Source organism: Nipponia nippon, unplaced genomic scaffold (assembly GCF_047370975.1).
Source record: "Nipponia nippon isolate SJK-2023a ecotype South Korea unplaced genomic scaffold, ASM4737097v1 scaffold_31, whole genome shotgun sequence".
NCBI lineage: Eukaryota > Metazoa > Chordata > Aves > Pelecaniformes > Threskiornithidae > Nipponia > Nipponia nippon.
Window position 1 is genome coordinate 4,966,204 of NW_028262349.1, and position 21,984 is coordinate 4,988,187.

Consider the following 21,984-nt stretch of genomic DNA (forward strand, 5'->3'; position numbering starts at 1 on the left):
CAGCCTCCCACCTCCTGCTCCTTTTGCACGCAAACAGCCTGCCGAGACGACCACATTTACTGCAGGTTTAGCTCAGAGCTTGGTTTGAAAAGGCGCTGCTTAAAGTACCGCGGAGCCACAAGGCCCACGGCTCTCACAGGCTCCCAGCCTGCTCTGGGGACCGGCTCTCGTCCCTCTTCCTAGGGCACAAGACCTCTCCCAAAGCACTCGCAGCCAAGGCCAACGCTCCGCCTGGCAGAGAGACTCCATCACCACGTCCAACGCACATTCCTGGAGACATCCAGACTGCGCTGCTGGCACAGCGGTGCCTGGCACTGCCAGGCCTCACCCAGCTGCCTGATGCCAACCGAAGAGTTAACAGCTTGCTGAAAGCCTCCTGGGGCATGCCGAGTCCTTGGGAGAGGAGCAACCCACCCACCCCCTAAACAAGAGTTTGCTTGAACTGTTTCCTGATAAACTAGGTTCAAAATAGAAAGGGACTGTGGAAGGTGCTTGGGTTTTATTCAGCCCTTTCTCTCTCCCCTGCCTAAAATTTTAGGAGAGTCTCTGAAACAACCAGAGAATTCACCCAGGATAAAATACTGACTCTCCTCCCCAGATGCTCGCCCCAGCAGAGCGAACACCTCACAGGCCCGCACTCTCCATCTGCTCTCCTGAGGCACGTAGCGCAGCGGGAGGGCAGCACCCTGCGCACAAGCGGGACGAGATCTGGTGAGCGCGCAGCGGCATCTCGTGAAACGTTACTCGCTAAGCGTTCCTGGACTGGGAGGGGACACCCACGCCTGCGTGGGTCACCACCACTTCCAACAGACAGGACTGAACGGTAACGCTCTCCTTGACAAACCCGAAGAGCAATAGGTATGGGGAGGAGATAGGAAACACCTTGGCAATCAGACCTTCAGGCTGTGATGGGCTTTGATAGATCAAGCACGGTGTAAAGGGGCTGAGGAAAAGGAAACTGCGAAGGAAGCAAGGGCTGTGCAATGCTTCAACACCGCATGGCTGGTCAACAGCCTTGGTGCCGATGGTCAGAGGCGCGTGCCAGCTCCTCCTGCTGCAGGAGGTGGGTGCCAGGGCAATCCCTGCACAGGTAGTTACAGCGAAGACAGAAGAAGATCCTTCTCACCTAGACGGAGCTCCCCGAAATTGCCGCATCCAATCTTCTTGCCAACCCGGAAGTTGGGACCCACCATTAAGACTCCCGAGTTGGTTCCAGCACTCCGGCTTCCATGACTGCTCCTTCCTCCACCTGTCTTGGACATCCTTTTACCTTCCTCCAGCTCCCCTTTCCCTCCTCTCTTATCAAAATCCATAAGTTTGTGATACCCCGGCCTCTCCACGGTTACGCTGCTGCCATACAAATCCCAGAGCTGCCGAAAGTTGAGGGGTGAGGAGAAAAGAAGCAGGGTTCTTCTTGGTTAATACACCATCACGGTGAGCGATGGGAGGGCGGGGCGTGGAGAAGGAGGGATAAGCGGCCACCCACGGGTGCTGGACTACTGAAATGTTAGTGCTTTCCAAGGTCCCGCCGGGATTGTCATCATCGCCTGTTACAGGGAGTTCTTTGGTGGAGAGAACATCCTGCGGAGAGGGTCCTCCCAGCGTGGCTCCTCGGTCTCCCAGCTGCAGAAAGGAGAGGGAGAAAATTAGCGCCAGGAAACAAGGAGGCAGAGGACAACAGGGGTTGCGGGCTCCAGGCTCCTGCCCCCAGCTTCGCAGAGCCCCTCCAACACCATCCCTGCGTTACAGGGAACTCCCAGAACGATGAAGGGTGCCGCAACTGAGGGGTGGGAGAAGCTGGGGTTATCAGGACCGTCGCAGGGCGACCCACATCTAAGATGCTGGCATAAATGAATAAACAAAAGTCTGGCCACGGCAGGAGGTGAAACGCTTGATGAGCATCTCCAGGAGCCAGCAGCGAGTCACGTGGGGAGAACAACGTCCCCGCGGGGAAGGGCTGCTGGCAGCAGGGAGACCTTCGGAGGCACCAGCCGAGGTGCTCGGGGCCAGGCTGCCACTGGTCAGGCCCGAGAGTCTCCAAGAGCAGAGGACACACGTAAACCACTGCGTGACAGGGCAAACTACGCCAGGCGTGCAACTTCCTATGAAGTGAAAAGAGGATATTCTCCCCAGGCGGGTGCTTGCCAGGAGGGTCCCTGCGGGTCCAGAGGCTGTGGCCAGCTGAGTCAGAGCACTTCGCCCCAGCACCAGCCTCCGTTGCGGCTGGGCCGGGACCTCTGAGCCAGCCATCCCGCGCCAGGACGCGTGGGAGAGGACACGGTTTCTAAGCAGTTGTGCATGTGTGGGGCATGGCCCAGGCCTGCCAGACTGGGGTAAAACAGACCCCGGCAAACAGGAACCCAGGACTTACTAACACCCCGCTCGCCTCCACGGCGAGCTCCTGATTGCCGCCTCTTCCTCCTCCGCTCTCAAAAACAAACCTCGATTTTAATTGCAAAGCTTGGAGCGAGGCACGGTGGCCAGCAGGGCTGCTGGCTGCAGCCTGGGCAAAAGCCGCTGTGACGCTCGCTGGGAGTAACTGATGGCCACGGATGCTTGTTTGCTCAGTGGTACGCAGCACCTTGCTGATCTCGTGTGCGCAGCTCCCGGCACTTCCCAGTGAGGCTGGCGGGAAGCCCCATGCTGGCGGTGGGCTAAGTCGGGGTTCCCCTCAGCCCCCGCAAACAGGCAGGACTCAGCTCAGCGCCTTCAACCAGGGAGCTCCTTCCCATGTGCACGCCCCTGCGCATTGCATTGGGTGGGACTCGATGACCTTTAAAGGTCCCTTCCAACCCAAACTATTCTATGATTTTACGATACTGGCTCCGCACAAGCCCTCCCCATGCAGCTGACCGTGTTCACACAGGTACAGCCCAACATCGAGGCCAAATCAGCCACTCGCTCCCTTCCGGAGGAGCGGGATGACAAGTACCATCGACCAGCTCCATGCTCACGGAACGAGGTTCCCAAGAGGGAGCCGTGCTCTCCCTCCATCCAGGACTCCCACCGGAGCTGCCTGGGGGGAGGTCAGGCTCGGTCCCTCCTCGCAGGAATGCCGGCGCAGGAGGCAGCCAGAGTGCGCCAGGAGCAGGACAGCCAGGAAGCTAAACACGGGCTGGAAAGCGCAGAGGGTCAAGCAGGAGCCGGGTGCACACTGTGAGGCCACGTGAGAGACAGACAGACCGACACATGCACGCACACCCCGCTTTAGCCCCCAGCATTCGTCAGCTCTGGTTTTGCTCCCAGCTCAGCCCTTGCTGCGTTTCGAGTGAGCCGAGCAGGGAGGCAGCCCCCACCCCTCCCTGTCCGCTCCCCCTCTCACCACCTTCCTCCGCTCCTCTCCGGGCTCCCGTGACGCCCACCAAGAGCCCTTGCTGCCACGGCCTCATTACCTGCGGGTTAAACAAGCAAACCCACGCCCCTCCAGTGCTCAGACTCCAGGAAATGAGCACACTGCAAGTCCTGACGCTTGGCCAAACCCCATAAAACTTTTTATTGGCTCTCAATAGCTATTAATAACAAAAAAAGGCTTCTTGTCCTAAAGGGTGCGTGGGGGGAAACGGCGGAGGGCCTAAGAGCAACAGAGGGAAAAAGACACCCAAAGCTGGAGCTCAGCACGGGGGAAGGACTGGCTGAGTAAGGGTCCGTGGGCAGGGGAGCTGCTCCCTGGGGCTGCCCTGCTCCCAGTCCTCTCCTGACACCAAATCCTCGCCAGGGCCCACCACGCCCTGTCCGCAGCATCCTGGCAAAATGCCGCTGCTCTCCAGGAGGGACCGGAACTGCCGGCACCGAAGGTGCAGGGTGCTGGCCCGGCCCCTTGGGGCTGTTGTGGGTGCACAACACCCATCTGCAGGACCTGCCTGTTCAAGCACAGGGGAACAAGGCTTTCACTTGGGGTGGGAGCCCCCTCCTTCCCCCACAGGCTCCATCCTCCAGGCCAACACCCCCAGAGCATCCCCAGAGCACAGCAGCCCCAGCACCGAGCAGCCTGGCCCTCCAAGGCCACCACTGGCAGGCCAACACCTGGGGACCATCTTGCTGCACCCAGCACACCTCGGCCGAGGGAAACTGAGGCACGCAGAGCCTTCCAGCTTCCCTAAAGGCCACGCAGGCAGCTACAGGTTGGCTCCTGCCCTGACGCTCCCTTCCCCCGGCAGCCAGCGGTCTCCGTCCCGTGCCAGCAGGAAGCGCGGTGGGAGCGGCAGTGGAGCAGGGCTTCCCCGCGCTTTGTTCTCCCCCAGCCCCGAGCGCACACGGCCGACACGTGATATCCTGCTCATTCTTTGCTCCCCCGATAATTTCCGCCCCGGGTTCGGCGCATGGCAGTGCCCTCCCGCCCGTCTCGCGCGTCTCCACCTCTGCTGGCCTCGCACAAGGGCGCCGCGGAGCCATTTCCCCCGTGACCTCCCAGCTCCTGGAGCAGCACGGCCCTACCCAGGCATTTCGGGAGCCACCTTTCCCAGACGTGGCTCCTGCCACACACCAGGGAAGGGGAGGCAGCCGGCGATGCACAGGCCATGCTGTTTCATACCCCGTTTTCATTTTGAATCAGACCTTTATGTTCAGTCCCGAGGGATTTCAGGCCCAGACTGTTTGCACAGTCAGGCAGCCAACAGCCAGAGCCAAGGGAGCTCCAGCCCCGTGCTTGCAATTATTTTTTTTAAAGAGTTATGGGCCAGTCTCTGCAAGGGAATTTCAGACAATGGAGCGAGACAGAGCCCTAACAGAAGGGGAAAAAATAAATACTGCTTCCTGCAAGCACTGGGAGACTGTGCTGTCTTCCCCCAGCCCAGACAATCGCAGGCAGCAGCCTAACGCAACTCTCCAGCCCTGCCTGCGCAGCAAGCCTTGGCCTGGGGAGCAGCCCTCCCAAAAGAGCCCAGCTCCAAACCCCGATTTCGGGCAGCTGGGCCAGGGCAACGACCGGCAAGGCCACGGCACTGACCCCCGTGCCGGGACTGCGTGCCAGCCGGCTGCAATTCCCCCTTTCCCAAAGCCGGGTGGTCAGAGCAGCAGGAAGTCACTGAACCACATCCGTGTGAGTCAGGCCAGGGCAAGCGATGCTCCTCCAAACTCTGCCCACCAGCCTGCCCCGTGGATGAGCCGCAGGGAGCTGAGGGCTGGGAGGAATCTATTTTTGCATCCGAAGAGCGCCAAGGAGACGCAACGTCTGTTAGTACCTCCGTACGGGACCCACCTCTCTGTGCGGTGTCAGTGACTGGTCAGGTTTTCCACTCTGTGCCACAAAGAGATCCCTGGCCTTTAAAATTGAGAACAACCTAATTAGAAACAGAAACCTTTGGTAAAATCCCAGGACTCCCACTGCTCTGGAGCGAACAGCCCTGCAAAACTTGTGTTTGTTAAAACAGCAGCCTCTGGATGGGCAACAGAGACCCAGATCTGCCCCATCTGGCCACCCCAGGGTACCAGCACCATGGGGAAGATGCCCCTGATAAAACTGAGGGCACATTGCTGCATTTTGAACAGGAATCCTCACCCAGAAGGGCCACACTGAGGCAAGCAGCCTCAGAAAAGCACCTTCTAGGCTGGATTTGTTGGCCTGGTATCAAATCTGATGCAAGATGAGACTAAGAAAACTTCTTTCTCTCTTTGGGGGGAAAGGGAGGGAGGGGGATGAATAAGAAAAAAAAATAAATTGGCCTGAAGTTTGGTAGAAGAAATTCCAAAGCAAGCTGTGGTCTTAAAACAAATAAGCACTGCCCTGCAGCGTTTGCAATGCAAGTGCTCCGAGCCAGGGGAACCTGAAAGCGAAATAAACTGCAGACAAGTGCAAGCGACTTCAGCACCTCCCCAGAACAGAACCACAAAAACACTAACAGTACCATAAAGGGGGCAAAACTACACTCAAGCCATCATCTGAAACCCGAAGAAGGGGTTCATGTTGGTTTTGTTGAAATACTGGGTTCTTTTTATTTGCCATCTGGTTTGGAGCATGCCAGCTCTGCTCCAGTCACATTTACAAGCTTTTCCCTGCAGTCATGAGGGTGAGAAAAAAGGGATTGGGGGTGGGGGGTTATTTGTTTTGTTTTTTTAAAAAAAAGAAGAAAAAACTGTGATTCTAGTGCTAGCCCTTGTCTCCGAGACCTGTGACTTGGACTGAAATATCAAGGCTCGGGAAGTTCCTGGACACATTTGCAAGTATAAAATGATGAAAAAGTTGTATTTTTAAAAATTTCTTTCCTGTATAGTGAAACCTCGTGGCTGCTGGGAAAGGACTTGTACCGTACCATCTGGGGCACATTGTTCCAGGCCCTTTATACACACAGTGTTCCTGCCCAAAAGAGGTTACAATTAAACGGGGCAAGACAAAAGAGGGGAAGAAGAGGAAAAAATAGCGGCCCGGAGCAGGGAAGTGATTGGTGAAGGTCAGGGAGCAGGTCCGTGGCGCTTCTCGGAACAGAGTCCAGGTGTCCTGGACCAGCTGGCACCCCCGGGCGGCTGCGATGCTGCTACCGGCCACGGAGGCCTGACTGTACCGAGCCCTGATCTCTGCAAGCCGTTGGGATGGTTACTTGAAGCCGGTTTCCCCGTGTACTCTGCGCTTTGCGAGGAAAAAGAGAAACACAGCTGCATCCAGATGAAAGAGAAAGGAAAGCTTCTTGAGAGCACAAAAAAGAAAAGCCCTTGACACTACGCAGCTCCAAGTACAGATCACTGCCAATTAAAAGCTAAAAATAATCACAAATACCCTGATGTCCCAAAGGACGACCCATCGGCTGGCTCCCAATGCAAGAATCCAGACCAAAAAGCAACCGGTGGCCTTACACAGCTGAAACCAAAACCCAATAAATTTTAGAAGTTTAAGAGGCAGATGAATTCTCAGCTTACAAGGAGACCAAAAGTCTTAAAACAAAACAAGATCCAACATCTTTAAAGCAAGCTGCAGACGGTCCCAGATGATGTCTACAAAGGTTTGTAGTTAAAAATGTATTCCAGCCTTCAGTGCCGGCAGCCAACCCTGCTCATGACAAAACGGGGAAAAGCTGTGCCACGACACAGAGGTTTCCCAAGATGAGGGGTCACGGAAAGCCTCCCCAGGCTTCCCGCAGGAGACCCCTGTAATGGGCACAGTCAAGCCCGAGGTGGGAGCAGAGGCACCGGAGGGAGGCGGGAGGGCAGGAGAAGCAGGGCATCCCTACGCAGGCACCCCACAAGAGCTCAGGGAGCAGAAAGGCAACGGGCTGCCGGAAGCCTCCAGCTTTGGAGCAGCCTGCAGACGCGCGAGCGCTACCCGAGCAGATGGAGACCAGCCTCCAGGCACCGTTGCAGCGCTGCTGGGGCCCTCTCCAATCGCCCCACACCCTGCACGAGGCCTCCAGAGACCCAAGACAAGCAGGACAGCTCTTGGTACTCGTGCGTGGCTCTGACTAGGGGCCTTCCAGGTCGAGCAGGCTCAGGAAGGGAACAAATCTGGGGTGTGAACAGCTACAGAATGAGAAACAGATGCAGAAGGGGGACAAAAAAAAAAAATACTCATTCCAACCTAACGCTGTGAACTGTAGTGGTACAAAGGGTCCTCCTGAGATGGAGGTTTGGGCCCACAACTGCATCCTCCACGGGGCCACCGTTCCCACACGCGCCTGGGGCAGTGGGGGGCAGAGGCCAACGCAGGCTGGAGGAAGAAGACGGCAGCTCACAGACAAAGGCTGTTCCAGCTGCTCCAAAGGACAGGAACTGGTCACGAAGTCACCTTCTCCCACCAACTTTGCTCTGGACTAAGAGGAAAGGAAAAACCTTCTGGAGTGTCCCAGTACAGCAGAAACCCTTTCTGCTGGGCCTGCAGTGTCCCGTGCTCTGCAGGGCTCGCTGAGGTCCCCCCTCCGGGCTGAAGCTCCTCACTTCTGCTCTTTCAACAGCCGAAAACTTTGAAGAAAAGCCTGTCCATACAGTTACCACAAAAGGGAAATCCAGTGGATTTTCGAAGACGTAAGAATAATACAACTACTTCTCACTCTGGAAATTTCGTGTTCAAACCATATTTGTCCAAGCCCAATGCTAGTATCTCTTGTGGGAGAGCCAACATGACCAGTACAACCAGACAACCTGTACTGGAGTGACAGCAAGTGCATACACATGCGTAAAGACCCAGCTTGACCCACTGTTATTTAATTCATGTTTAAGAAAAATATAAGCAAACTGGAACTAAGCCTCCTTTACACCGAAGTGGGAACATTCACACACCTTCAGCACCAATTTAACTTCACAGGCTCAAAACTCCTCTCTTCCACAACTGACACGGAGCTGTAAAGCTGGGGGGCAACTCCCTCCCAGCCCCACAGCAGTACCAGGAACCCGCTCCCCACGCCGCTTTCCTTCCCTTTTCTCTCTACACACACACACCAGTGCCGCAGGAGAAAGCCCAGTTTGAGACGGCCACATCAGACACTGCAATAAGCCCATTCCTGCTTCTACCTTGGAGAGGTGGCATCGTGCTCCAGAGCGTGCTGCCGAGCTCCCTGCAACTCAAGTCTCGACATTTATGAGAAAAATCCACACTGGGTGGATTTTTGAGGAAACAAGACAATTGGTAGGAGGGGTTTTTCATTTGGTTTTGTTTGTGGTTTTTTGTTTTGTTTTGTTTTGTTTTTTTTTTTAAATGAAGAGTCCTTCCAAGACTTGGACTTGCTCGGGCAACAGGAAAGTCGTAAGCTGGAAGCGTAAGCTCCTCTCCCTGCCTCGTGCTGCCGGGCTCAGGCGATGCAGCGTGCCCCCCAGGGATCTCTTGAACTTCCTCCGCCCCTGGACACGCACCTCTCCTCCTCGCTGGACACAGCGGCTCGCCATCAGCTCCTTCCCACAGCAGAAGTGCCAAAGAAGCTCGGAGGCAGGTCTGTGGGGTGGGCTGTCCCCAGCTGCATCAGCTGCTTTCCCAGGAGGAAGAGGGAAACCTTGCTGTTTGGAGAAAACCCACCCTGACCCCCATCCAGGGAAGTTTCCTCCGTGGGCTGGAGAGGCAGCAGGGCTGTGCAGCACCCTGACCTCCTCCACCTTCGACCTCCACCAGCTACAGCTCCAGTCACGGGAGACCCAAGCAAACCTACTGGGGCAGCAGAATAATCCTTGTGGCAAAGACAGATTGGCTTGTTCTGGCCCAATTTCCCCCCAGTCCCTCAAGAAAAGAGGGGATTGAGTGCTTTGACCGAGGAACTCAAGGCACCCAGCGGAGAAGTGAGTTCTGGATGTGAGCATCTGGCCTGCCACAGCACAGGAGAGTCGTGCCAACCCCATCAGGACGGAGGAATGGCTGTGTCTCGCAGGGGACAGCCCCTGCGGAGGAGTCAGAGCAGCAGGGCAGGGGTGAAGGGGCCTTTATCTGTCCTGGGGAATCCCTTAAAAATCAGGAAGTCCTAAAAGCAGCCGCTTTCCCAGCAACGCGCAATGCCTGCGCAGTTTCTGCTGATCGCAGCCACAAGAACATCATCCCCTGACCCCAGTGGGGTTGGTTAAGCAGAGATGGCATCCAGGCCTCCTCGCAATCTCCAACGCTTTTCCCAGCCTACAGCGAGGCGGGAGCCAGCAGAGCTCTGTTTACTCTGTTTCCTCCTTTGTGTGTTCATGTTGGTGTCAGCACAACAGGAAGCTCTTGTTAAATAGTTTGTTACTTAACTGCTGATGCAGAGCCACCGGGGAACCCAGGCGTAATGTGCAGCGCGTTTCGAGAGGTGGGGGAGCCTCATAGCTGGGATTTGAGAGCTCTCAGCTCTGCCACCGCCTCCCTGGTGATTTGGGCATGTACCGACTTCCCAGCCCTTCACATCCCGGCCGTTACACTGGGATAACAACTCCCCTGCATCTGCCTTGTTCATTTGAGGTCCTCAGGGAGATGCTTGGCTCTTTCTCAGCTTCTGAACAGTGCTGAGAGCTCAGCAATCTTCCCCCTGCCTCCTCCAAGGCTTCCTTCAGGGAAAAGACAAGAACCCAGTAACCGACTGAAGAAACTCCCCCACCAAACAGCAACACCATCCCATGAAATCCACCCACCCTACCTGCACTCCTGCTGCCCGCGCACAAGGTCATCAGCCCACCGGTGGGGAATATCCAACGGTCACAAATTTACTTTTTAGATCCTCACGTCAAGCCCGCCAGCCTGCTCGTCCCAAAGAGCAGCCCTCATCTGAAGCCCTACAGCCCATCTCCCCGACTGCTTCCTTACGAGCCGTTGCATCCCTCATCGCGCAAACACGGACACCGGTTCATGTCTGTACAGTGCTATCAGACTGAGTCATCGATTACACGGCAGACGCAGTCCTATCACCATGGTCACTGTACCAGGAGCGTTTGAAGCGCAGTTTCCCCTTCGACACGGGAACAACTGTGGCTGGTCTCCCCCTCCGGCAGAGACGCCGCAGCACGGTCTCACTTTTGGCCCCACAATGTTTACAATTAGGAAATTTGCAAGGGCAGTTTGTCCCAAACATGTGGGTTTTTCCATCCAGGTTGTTTCTTGAAAAGAAAAAAAAAAAAAAAATAAAGCCAAGGCTAATGTTTCTAGCAGAATTTCTTCTAGTGTTCAGGGAAAAAAAACCCAACACTAAAAACCCACAAAAACCCTAAACTGTAGCAGCAAAGCTTTTAATCCAACATGATCCGAGCATCCTTGTTCCAAACCTCCCCTCCCTTCCTGGCTTCCCAGCTCTTTACTGAGAACATGGTGTGTCCGTGAGGAGGGAGGACTCCACCCGCACGCTATAGCCCAGCTCAGCCCCCGAGCAGCGGGCGCAGGGCGCTCCCGGCACCTTCAGCCTTGCCAGTCCCCTGCTGCTCGCTGCGCCCCGTGGCCGGGCTCTCGCCCTCCCTGTGCCGACTGCTCCCGACGGCCGTCCGTGGCAGAGGGGTCAGATGTAGCCAACGCTGCTCGCACCGTAATTCAAAAAAAAAAAAAAAAAACCAACAACAAAACAAACATGAACAGAGCAAATACTCAGACACACCATCACCTCCAGCTATATAGTTAACACAGAACAAACAAAAAAATGACTTGTAGCAAATGAAGCGATGGAGGAGGAAGGTGTTGAGCCTCTGTTAAGAGATTAAAGCATTTACCAGGCGTAGCTGTACTGCTCCCAGCGCAGCCCATCAGCCAGCCCGAGCACCTCAGCATTTTACCCTGGTATCCTTCATGGCTCTCAGCCACATCCAAAAAAACATCCAAGCCACAAAAACACCAGGATTAAAAAAATAATAAAAAAAATAATAATAATGCAGCGTTTGTTTTCTCCCCAGAGTTGAGCTGTGGATGGATTTTTCTTTCTGGCTTCCTCTTCCAGCTATCATGTCTATTAAGCTTTTCTCTAAATTAGAAGTGTGCTCTTGTTACTGGCTGTTCCCTTCCCCAGGAGATTTGCAGACACTGTGCACTCTGGTCAGCTCTTAACCTACAACAGATCAAGCTCCAAATCTCTTCAAAGTTATTTTCTCCCAGCTTCCAAACACAAATATGGCTTTTTAATGGATTACTATGAATTTTCAAAAAAAAATTTTTTTTTTTTTTAAAATGTTCCCTCCGTAACGATGAGAAGAGCAGAGTTTCAGCACTGCAGCAGAGAGCTGCTTCTACCGAATAGGAGTCCCGCTTCACAGCTCAGAGGCCTCACCAACGCTCAGCTACACCAAGTTCTCACAACACAAAACCAGTAATGACTCATGTGTAATTTCATTGAGATCTTTAGCAGATACCAGCTGACATATTCGAAACCATCAACCTGCTTTAAAAGCAAATTCTCAGCTGTTTCTCAAACTCCAGCACCGCTACCGGCGCAGTTAGTGCTGGGACGGCCCAGCCATCCCAGACCCTCGCTGCCCTCTACGTGCTCACAGCGTCCCCCGCTCCAACTCCAGCATCGCAACAGCCCCGAAAAAGAGTGGGAGCAGAACTGAAATCTGTTCTCTAAACATAATGAAATTAAATACGTAAAAAAGGGGGGAAACCGCCAGTAGTAGTGTTTTCAGTTTCCAATACAGCCCTGAAGGCAACACTCTGAAGAGCTGATAGGAACTCACCTGAAGGTGTGAATTCCCTACGCTGTTGTGATTTTAAAACAATCGCCTCCTTTTCGAGGAAGAGCCGTACAAGCCACGGGCCGGAGCATACCGCTGGACTGGCAGAAGTGTACGGAGCCGGACGACTTCACCCTGAAGGTTCGACCACTCGCACCACGGCTCAGCATGGACGAGGAAAACTCCCTGCCCGCAGCGGGTGGGCAGGCAGGGATGCGTGCCTATAGCATCAGCTTTACTAAGAGTCAGCTTTCCAGCAGTAGTTCAGCAGTAATTATTTTGCACCCAAAAATATCTAATGAGGAAAAAGGCCCCTCTAACCAACAGGAGCACGACCGTTTTGATGCGTGTTTGCTCCCGGCTTGCAAAAGCAGAAATGGAAATCAATGCGCTTCGGACAGGCCAAATTCAGAACAACCCAGATCCTCAATGTTTTTGAACACAAGCAAGCTTGCAGAGTCAACAGCTCTTCTCAGGCAACTCCTAAATCTCTCAGGAAAAGCAGCCACAAAAACTTCATGAAGCATCTCTCCACTTCTGCGAGCTGCTACACAATTTGCTCCCAGCCGAATGCAGAATTTCACTTCTTTTGTTGGATCCCTGTCCAAAGCAGTTACACCTGGATGGAAAATACTAACTATGCTTTACCAAGGAGCCGGAAATACCACGATGGAAATTTCAGCAGCAGCACAGGAACCAAGCAAAAAGCTAAAAATACTTCTCTAGGAAAAATAATAATAGTAAATATGCACATGCTAAAATAAGACCAGATCTGAAAACTAGACTGGAAAAGATCAAACACAGCACAAGTCAGACAAATCCACCCGAGAACCAAGTGCCTGAGAGAGTCTGTTCACCTTTTTGGACTCATCAGCCACAAATTTAAACTTCCACCTTCAGAATTCATAAAATCTACCAGAAAACACACTGAAGCTTTATTAGAGAGACTTGAAGGGAAACAGCTTTTTGGCTGACTTTACGGACCCCACAAAAGGGGTCTGTGCTATACGCCTTGATTTACCCTTTGCGTGACATGCGACCGTGCCCAGCTCAGCCCCAGGGCAGCCACCTCCCACTTCTCAAGCCACATCCATCTCACGAGCCATTCCCAGGGTCCCCGTGCCAGATCCACACCGCATGGAAACAGCGGCAACGCCAAACCACCGTGGGGTGTTGGGAATGCAAAACCCCTGGTTGCAGGAGGGAGTCGGGTAGCAAGAGATACCTGCCCGCCTTCCCATCCAGCCCTGCCATCGCGCCTCTGGGATGTCACTGGCATCTTCTACCTGCTCCTTACTCCAGTATCGCTCCTCCAAGAACAGCAACAGCCGTCCTTGTGGCTGCTGGGCCAGGAGAGGTGCTGGTACACAACTGGAAGACAGCAAGATCAGCAAAATGACCCAACTACAGCTCCAGCCCGCTGCCCCACTGCTCGTACTAGCGTCGCTTTGGTGTCCCTGCTCACAGATGGAGCAATTTCTGTCTGAGAAACCACAACTTGCTTTGCTATTACCGTAAGAGGGACGCCATAGGTAACAGATGGGTAACCAGAGCAGTAAGCTTGGTTTTGAACAACAACAGAAAAGACACGGGCTCGTCTTCTGCCCCTGCGTGAAGTAAATTACCTAAGGCTGTAATTCTGCAGAACCTATCGCATCTTAACAGTTCAGCACAAAAAAAAGCCGACTGGGATGTTGAAGTAGTTTCGGTTTTACTAATGTAGAGTTAGTAGTACTGGAAGAAAGGAAGTTCACTACAGACAAAGCTGAATCTCTGGCTGGGAGACCTTAAAAGGACAGCAGAGTCCAACTCCCGGTTCTTCATCCCTTCCCACAGCCCGTATGCTCCAGCGGTTTCCACGGGACACACGCAGGCACCCCAGCCAAGATGCTGACGATGCCTTTCAAGCTCCCGCTCAGCACCGCAAGAGCTGGATTCAATAAGGCATTTCATACGCAGCGTCACCTACTCAAACAAGTGGTCTCAGCCGTCAAGCCCCTCGCATGCGCCGGGTTTTGTGGCTCTGCCAGTGGGTTTTCTATTTAAACCAGACAATACATCCCCAACGCAGCAAGCTCCAGTTAGACACCGGATACTAATTAAATCCACGCTGCTGCTACAAGGCAGAGCTGCAAAGGAACCAGCTGCCTTCCAGAAGTCCACAGCAGTTGGCCAGCAAAAGTCTGTTTACCAGTCCCGTGCCTTCCCCTTCTCCCCTCCACACATTTACCGAGGTTGACGTAAGAGCAGAACCTGCTTCTTTTCCAACCAGTCCCATCCTGCCCAGCTCTTGCACCAATTTCATTGTCACAAGCATGCTCATCTTGGGAGAGATGCCTGGAAAGGTTTCGTTTCTACAGTCAAGCCCCAATATTGCTATTTACTCCACTCATGGCCAGAGCATAAAGCCTGAGACTCAGCTGTACAGCCAACATCAACTCCAAGAAGCTTCAGAGAGGAACAATCCAGCCAGATCTGACTGACACACTGCAAAAGGTCAAGTCCCTAACGCTCACCTACTGCAAAACCTGAGGTTTGCTTTCATGCCTGGTGGCTCCTTGCAAAATAGGCTCTCTCTGCAAGCAGGTATCCAAAAGATTGTCTGTATCCCAAATCACTGAGTCCCGTTTGTGCCCTGGGAAATGGAGAAGCCCAAGGAGAGCTACTGCTCAAACAGCTACTGAGAAGAGACTACAGAGCCAGAGCCCAAAGCACCTTCAGGGCGGACAGCCCTATTCTGTATTTCAACCTCTGCCACTGGACACAGATGCTTTTTAACCATTTTCGCTTCAGCTGTGGGGAAAAAGCACCTTGACAACTCAGCCACCCTTTTACTGCCCTGGCACGCGATATGGAAAGGGAGGCCGAACGCAGACAGGTCCAGACGTGCTCCGAGCGACTGCCGGGCCTGCAGCACCGTGGGGATCCAGCTGAAGGGTGACTGACTCGTGAAAGGTGAGCAGCGCCTGCAGATGCAGAACGGGAGCTGCACAAGCACGTCTGTAACAGGCATCGCCGTGCCCTCTCCATCCTTCCCCCAGCACCACAGAAGTTTCGAGAGCAGGTTTAACTGCAGGTTTGACTTCAGGTAACGACGCTGGTTCAGCAGCAAGATGCAGGCAGCAGCAGTGGGACCCAGGCACCTGCGAAGCCTTCCTGTGAAAGGGATGATCCTACCTTTGTCACAAACACGCAAATTCACTGCCACCGCCACCCGGATCATCAGCCTGGTTGTGATGGTACCTGTGCTGGGCCACACTCCAGGAACAAGGCAGAAAAGCATTGCATTCAGATGTCAGGTTTCCGAGTAAGGCAAGTTCCCCTTCCGTCTCCTTCCCTCCTGTCTCCAGAGCTCGCAGCCTGCTTCGCAGGCACCAGCCAGTGGTGAAAAAAAAAAAAAAAAAGGCTTCTAGACAAATAGATAATTTTCACCCAGCAGCTTGGAACAAGCGCTTCCATTTCGCATCTCACATCCGAGGCTAGAACACCTCCTCCTGTGCCACTGCAGCCTGAAATAAGGTTAAGACCATCTCTACCAGCATGCTACTTCCCCGGCCCTGTCCCTGAACACTCCCGTGCTCTCAAAAGCTGACACTTTTCATAAAAACAAGATAAAGTGCTGCTCGCCTTTCTCTTGATAAGGGATCTTAGTGCACATCCGGCACCGTGCACAAGAATGGATGCGAAAGAAGAGTTGCCACCACTTTCACAGACAGAACAGAGGAAGGCTCTCTTCCCCGCCTCCGCTGCAGCCAGAGATGTGCTGCACCTTTGCTTTGCAGCAACAGCCACGGCAGCAGAGAGCTGCCCTGCCTCCTGCCAGGCCACCACACAGAGGCTGCGGAACCTGCCCAGCAAAGGAAAAGGCTTAGGGACAACCTGCCGCAAGAGCACCTTGGCGGCAAACCCAGAGGAACAGCAGGTACAAAAGCAGATAGCAGCAGGTGAGGAAGGATCAGAGAAGCGTGCCAATGGCCCAGCAAAGCCGAGAGGGGAAACGCTGCAGCAGCCGCGAGGGCACAACGTGCCCACCCGAGAGCCGGTCCTGAGCCCACCTGCTCGTTGCCTTTTGGAGCAAGCATCCACAGCGACCCACAGAGAACAGCGCACAGCCGATGCTGTTAACACACCTCACCGGAGCAGGAGAGCAGATGTTTTGGCAAGCAACCGTCCATTTCCCACCCCACTGTGACAGGCTTATTTCCCAGCCCGGCATCAGGGCTGCTTTGCACTGCTTGCTGTTAAACTTTGGGGTTTTCCCTCCCTCCCCCGAATTTGCAGTCGTACACGTGAGCACACACGTGTATTTAAGTAGTAGTGTGAAGTCACGATGGTTGAAACAGCAAACTCCCAGAGATTTCTGAATCCCAATCTGTGAAATCGGTTCTTCCCACCAAAGCAGGGAGATGGGAAGGCATCCTGCTCTCCCAGCGCTGGGACAGCCCAACCGTCGCCACAAGGCCAGTCCATCAATAAAGCCTCGTCACGCACATGACGCTGTGCGCCGTGCCATCGCTTCTCTCCTCTCCGCTGAAGGCAGAGCAGGGTCCAAACCCTCCGCTACAGCCCACCGAGAAAGACCTACAGCAAAAACTTCCTCCTGTTTATGCAACCACTGGCCCCTGAGGATGGAAAACGAGCCAGGATGTGACAGCAACAATCCTCACACAATGCGAAAACCACATGTGACCAAGGGGCTGCTGTGCCACCTTCACCCCTTGTCAACAAGCCACGGAGCAAGCTCCAGCCCCTGGCAGGCAGCCCCAGACCCACGCCCGTCAGCGCAGCTGGCAGACGACACAACAGCTCCCCGCTTGGTGGTGACACGGCTCCTTTATCAGTTCCCACGGATGGGGAGGTCAAGAGCAGCTCTCAACCACTCACTGAGGAAGGGGGCACCCCTGCAGCCCCGAGTCGTGGATTGCTCCGCAAGACAGCCTGGTAGAGACAAACGGGCTCCCTGGCGAAGCGCAGCACAGCTTTCCCACGCTGCCAGACTGCGGGTGAACTGCTCTCCCGCCGCCAGCCCCTGCCTCTCATAGAATCATGGAATCATTAAGGTTGGAAAAGACCCTTAAGATCATTGAGTCATCTGCCCTCCTCTCCTGCAGGAGCCACTGCGCTGGTGTTGTGGGCATCATTCGAGGGGGACGCTGCCCACGGGATGATCCATGCTTCGTCACGGCAGGACGAGGCTCCAGAGAAAGCCCAGACAGAGGTGTTTTGGTGTGCGTGAGTCAGAGGGTCCGACCACACGGTGGGGCGAGACCTCCCCCCACGCGCCGTGGGAGAGCTCCTCATGGCTCTGCTTACAGAGCACAAACCACAGCTGCGGCCCACGGGCCAGGCAGCAGCAGAAGGGGAGCAGAGGACAGGGGAAGACGCAGCCATCCAAGCACTGTCTCAGAGGGAGTGCTGTCAAGTGGTGGGAGACATTCAAGAGCAGAGGAAGAACGCAACTCTTTCAAGGATGTCCTCAGAGATCCCGCAGCCTTGAATCCCACATGTGCTTCCTTCCGGCATTGCGAGGGATCAGCCGTAACTAGGATGAGGGGCTCAACATCTGTTCTCCAAAGGATAAAGGGACGTTTCCCAACTCCTTTCCTATAACAAAAGCCAGTTCCTGGATCGCGTGGCTCCTTTCCCTTCCTTTCCTCCCCCAAACTGGGTGACAGTCTCAAAACTTTTCATCCACCTGGAGGAGATTTCCTCCCCACAGAGGAACTCAACCCCACCGGCGCGGGCCAGCCAGGCGCGCTCCTCCCCAGGGAGCGGGATGCCAGAGCGACACACTCAGCACTTTTTCCTCCCCACAGCCTTCGGATGGGCGCCCAAGTAACCTCAGGAGCAGGAGACTGGGAACAGACTGCTGCCCTCGGACACTCACACCACAGGTCTCCCCACAACACAAATGGCTTGAAACTGGCTGGAGATGGCTCAGCACCACTGAACAACCCAGAATATCCCCACTCGCTCCCAGCTTCCAGGGAGCAGGAGATTGAAGTTTAGCAGAGCACTAGCTCTCAGCACTTCCATTTTCCTTCCCTGCAGCCACAGAATGAGCAAAAGCACTCCCTCCTCTCACCATCTGCATGGCCTCCTCACGTGTAGGGCACAGGGAGCAGGGGGTTCCCGGCACCCCACAGGGGCTGTGCCCCTGAAGCCAGCAGGGGAAAGGCTCTCTCAGAGCAGGACAGACACGGAGCCCGAGGACGATCATCAGCACGTTGCACCAGCCTGACAATTTACATGCCAGGGCACAAACCTGCTCCGACAGCAGGTGACGCTCATTCTTCTCCTGGAAGCCACCATCTCTGGAGGGCAGGACATCTCTGCTGCCCAAACTGGAGTCACACTGCAAGTCCACAGCAGACTTTCTTCTCTTCTCTGAACCGCAGCTTTCCAAGCGGCCACGCATGAGAAAAGCCCCTCTCTTGTTACCCGCTCTGTTCCACCAGAGCCCAGGCCACCAGGGAGCTCTAGATGATATCAGGTGTGGATGCTGCCATTTCGAAGTTTGTACTTGCCACCCCTGACCACATCTGTCGTGCCAGGTGGGACACCCCAGAAGAGACCACATCCACGACCCTGCGCTGGCATCCACACCGTATGGCTCCAGGGGCTGGGCATACACCTCCTTCCCTCCCAGCAAGCTGGGCAAGAATCCAAGCAGCAGCATAAGCCATCTTATCTTCCTGATGTCCCTAGGCACAAGCTCCAGGGGCTTTCCAGACAGCTGATGCAAACGATAAATGCCCCCCGCCAGCTCTTACACTACTCCTTGCAGCAGCTGGCTCAAAGTACACACCAAGGAAGCGTCATTACAGATGAGGGAACTGAGGCACGTAACATCGCACAGAAAGCAGCGGCAGAAGGGCGAGAGAAGCCTGGTCCCCGGAGGCTGCTGTGCCCTCTAAGGTCACCTGCGCAGACGGTGGCCCTGACCACGGGTACCTTCTCCAGGCCAGGGCAGTAACCCGGCCTCATGCGGCACGGTCTGCTCGGCACTAGGAGCAGGTCAGAGGCCCAGCTGCAGCGATTGCCAGATTGGTTTCAGATTTGTCTCCTGGTTCACATTTCCAGGAGGCGGGTGGAGCGGACGCCCACAGGCAGAGCTCTGCCAGCACCTCCCTCCTCCTCCAGTGCCACCCTGGGCAGGCACCACCTCTTAACAGCCATCGACCTTCTGCCAGGGGATACAGAGGAACACAGGTGAGCGTTTGTCTCCTGATTCCTTGCCGGCTCTGCCACCACAGGGCTCTCACCAGGCAGCGGTGGGGGAAAGGAGGGGCTCCCAGCCCTGACAACTGGGGAGGGTGCTGTACCTCCCAGAAAACTCAGTGCAGAGCCAGGGAGATGATGGGAGCACTCACAGGGGATCTGAAGCTCAGCAGTGCAGCCTAAGCCGGGAGAAGATGCTGGCCGTCAGCCAGGCAGCTCGGGGCAGCCCCGCTGCCCCCATGAGGGACAGGGCTGGGAACTCTGCTGCAAAGCAACCAGCTCTTGCCAGGAGAGCGCAAAGCCCATCTGGGTGGCTTTGAAATACCAGGTTTTTCCCCAATCACTTTCATCAACACTTCTCGTAGGCAATTGCTGTAACACAGATTCGCCTGGTACCTCAAACAACGGGGCTTCTTCCCAGCCCTGCTTCGGGCCAGGGCAGGGGAGGAAGCGGCAGATATGAAAGCCAGGCAGCACTGGAGGAATGAAAACCACAGCCCATTTCATCTCCCACCTCCAAGATTTGGGGTAGTTACTCATCCCGCAGGGGATGGGGGCAAGTTGAGCACTCTGGGGCCTTCGGCTAGGAGGGGTTTCCAGAAGGGGTTACTAACGAGCCGCTCACATGCCAGCCACAGTTCAAAGCGGGGAAACAGACCCACAAGGACTCCAACTCAGCAGATTCGAAGCACATATCCAGCCCGGCTGCCAAAGGCTTGTGCACCGCAACGGCAAGATGCGTGTGACAGCAGGGTTCCCCCGCTCCTCAGCCCATCTGGGGACTGTCACTCTGCAGAGATCTGCTTGGCCTCCTGTCATGTGTATCGCTACCAAACCCTTTTCTGTCAGCAGGATCTGGGTTGGCATAAGCACTTTTAATAGTAGGATTTTTTTTTTTTTTCCCCCTTAACCCATATCCTCTTGACAGAACCAGGTTAGAAAGCAGCTGCACTGGCAGCTCTGGGGTAGCCTTTTGCAAGGCAAGGCAGGGGAAAAAGGGGTGCCTGGATCCAGTTATCTCTTCAATCACCAAACTACAGCTAATTGCAACTTCCCCAGCTCACCTAGGGTTGCATGGAAGGGGGGAAACAATGCCAGCTCTGCTCTGTCCCAGCCCAGACACTTCGCTCCAGAGCGGGCCCTTCGCCCTGGAGAGCCCTGGAGCAGGGTGGGAGGAGGGGGGTGTCATTCCCACTGGTGACAAGGGCTGTTTCCATTTCTGGGTTGCAGAGCTGCAGCTCTGCCAAGCCGAGCTGTCCCACATTCAAGCAAACACCATTTCCCCCTCTGCTTTCTTCCCCAGGCTGCTCAAAGCCCCACACGTTTCCTCTCAAATGACTGCCAAACCTTAAGAACTGGGGAGGACAGAAGCAGGGAAGGGAAAGCTTCCAGGGGGGGTTCACAGGGAAACCTCTCCCCGAGGAGCTGTCAAACTCCTTGTGCTGAGATGCCAGAATCACCTCCCTACTGCAAAGTCACACAGGAGCTGGCTCGCTGTCGCCCTGGCTTATGTACACTGCTCCCAGCTCTCCACCCCAACGGGGACAGTCACCCAACAGGGACAGACTTCCAGGACCACAAGCAGGACCCACGGCCCAGACCGTGGAGAGGAAAGAGTAGCACCGCGCAATTAATCTTTCCTGCAGAGTAACTGGGGCGGAGGGATGCTCTGTGGCACGACAATATCCATCAGCTTACATGCAAGCGTCAGCAGCATCTTCAGAGAAGCAACGAGTGATCCATGAGGCATTTATCTTCCCACCCCCTCTATTACAAGACCAAGCAGCTCAATCCATTACACATTTTTTCTTGCAACCTCTCTCGAAGGTACAGAAGCGACCTGCTTATTTTACAGATGGGGAAGCGAAGCAGCATGAAGCTCTTAACACATCCATGATCTCACAGAAGAAAAGGGGGGTAGAGAAAGGCGATTCTCAACTAACTGGAAACTAACTGGGACAAATTCCTAAGACCTAGACAAATATCCCAGTCTGCTGGCTTGCAGGGAGGGATAAGGTTCAGAAGAGAGGGGCCAGAGACCTACATCCCATCCCTGGTCATGCCACAAATTGTTCAGGATCTTTTTACTCCTCCATCCCTCACGTAGAGGATCAGAATCACAACCCCTTAAGCACTGTGACAGCTTTGTGGATTAAGGACTCAGTCTGGTTTGCCACCAACCTCCACATCAGAAAGGCACATTCCAAAGGTTGTTTCTCACCTTCCCTCGTTCTCCACCTGTGTGTATTTTGCACAGGGTCAGAAGAGTCACTACGGCCGAAAAGGTGGCTACAGAGGTGCTGTGGACTGGGAAAGGAAACTTTTCAAGGAGTTCATCCAAAAGACTACTCTCTCTCAAACAGGTAGATCTAGTGCGACCTCGCTGGTTCCTCCCTTTACCTTACCTGCTCAAGACCTGCTTCTCCAGGCCCTACACGAAGGGCTTAATTTATAAAGTCAGATGGATCACCCACATGAAGCGACACGCAGGATACACCCTCACAGGAGGGCCCATTTCATCTTGCTGCTATTAATACCTGGAACATTATTTGCACGAACAAACTGTCCCTTCTCCCTCATTTCTGGGCTCTCACTTCTCTGATTTGTCCCAGAAACCCCAGCCAACACACGTTCACCCTTCTCTAGTACACACTTCCATCCAAAACCCAAACTTTTTTTTTTTTTTTGAGCTAATTACTCATGTTTCTAGTTCCCGTCACCTCTTCCAGCCCCTGCAGACAGGAC

The 21,984-nt window shown here is 54.6% G+C and overlaps 1 protein-coding gene across 4 annotated transcripts in view; it reads right to left on the minus strand.

The window, feature by feature from the left end:
• Positions 1 to 21,984, minus strand: part of CSNK1G2 (casein kinase 1 gamma 2) — a 46,846-nt gene that overhangs the window by 16,113 nt on the left and 8,749 nt on the right. For all 4 annotated transcript variants that reach the window (XM_087769519.1, XM_087769518.1, XM_087769520.1 and 1 more), the window contains one exon: positions 1,127 to 1,623. In XM_087769519.1, coding sequence (XP_087625645.1) covers positions 1,127 to 1,313 — 187 coding nt within the window. In that variant the 5' untranslated portion in view covers positions 1,314 to 1,623. Of the gene's footprint in view, positions 1 to 1,126; positions 1,624 to 21,984 lie in introns of those variants that run through there.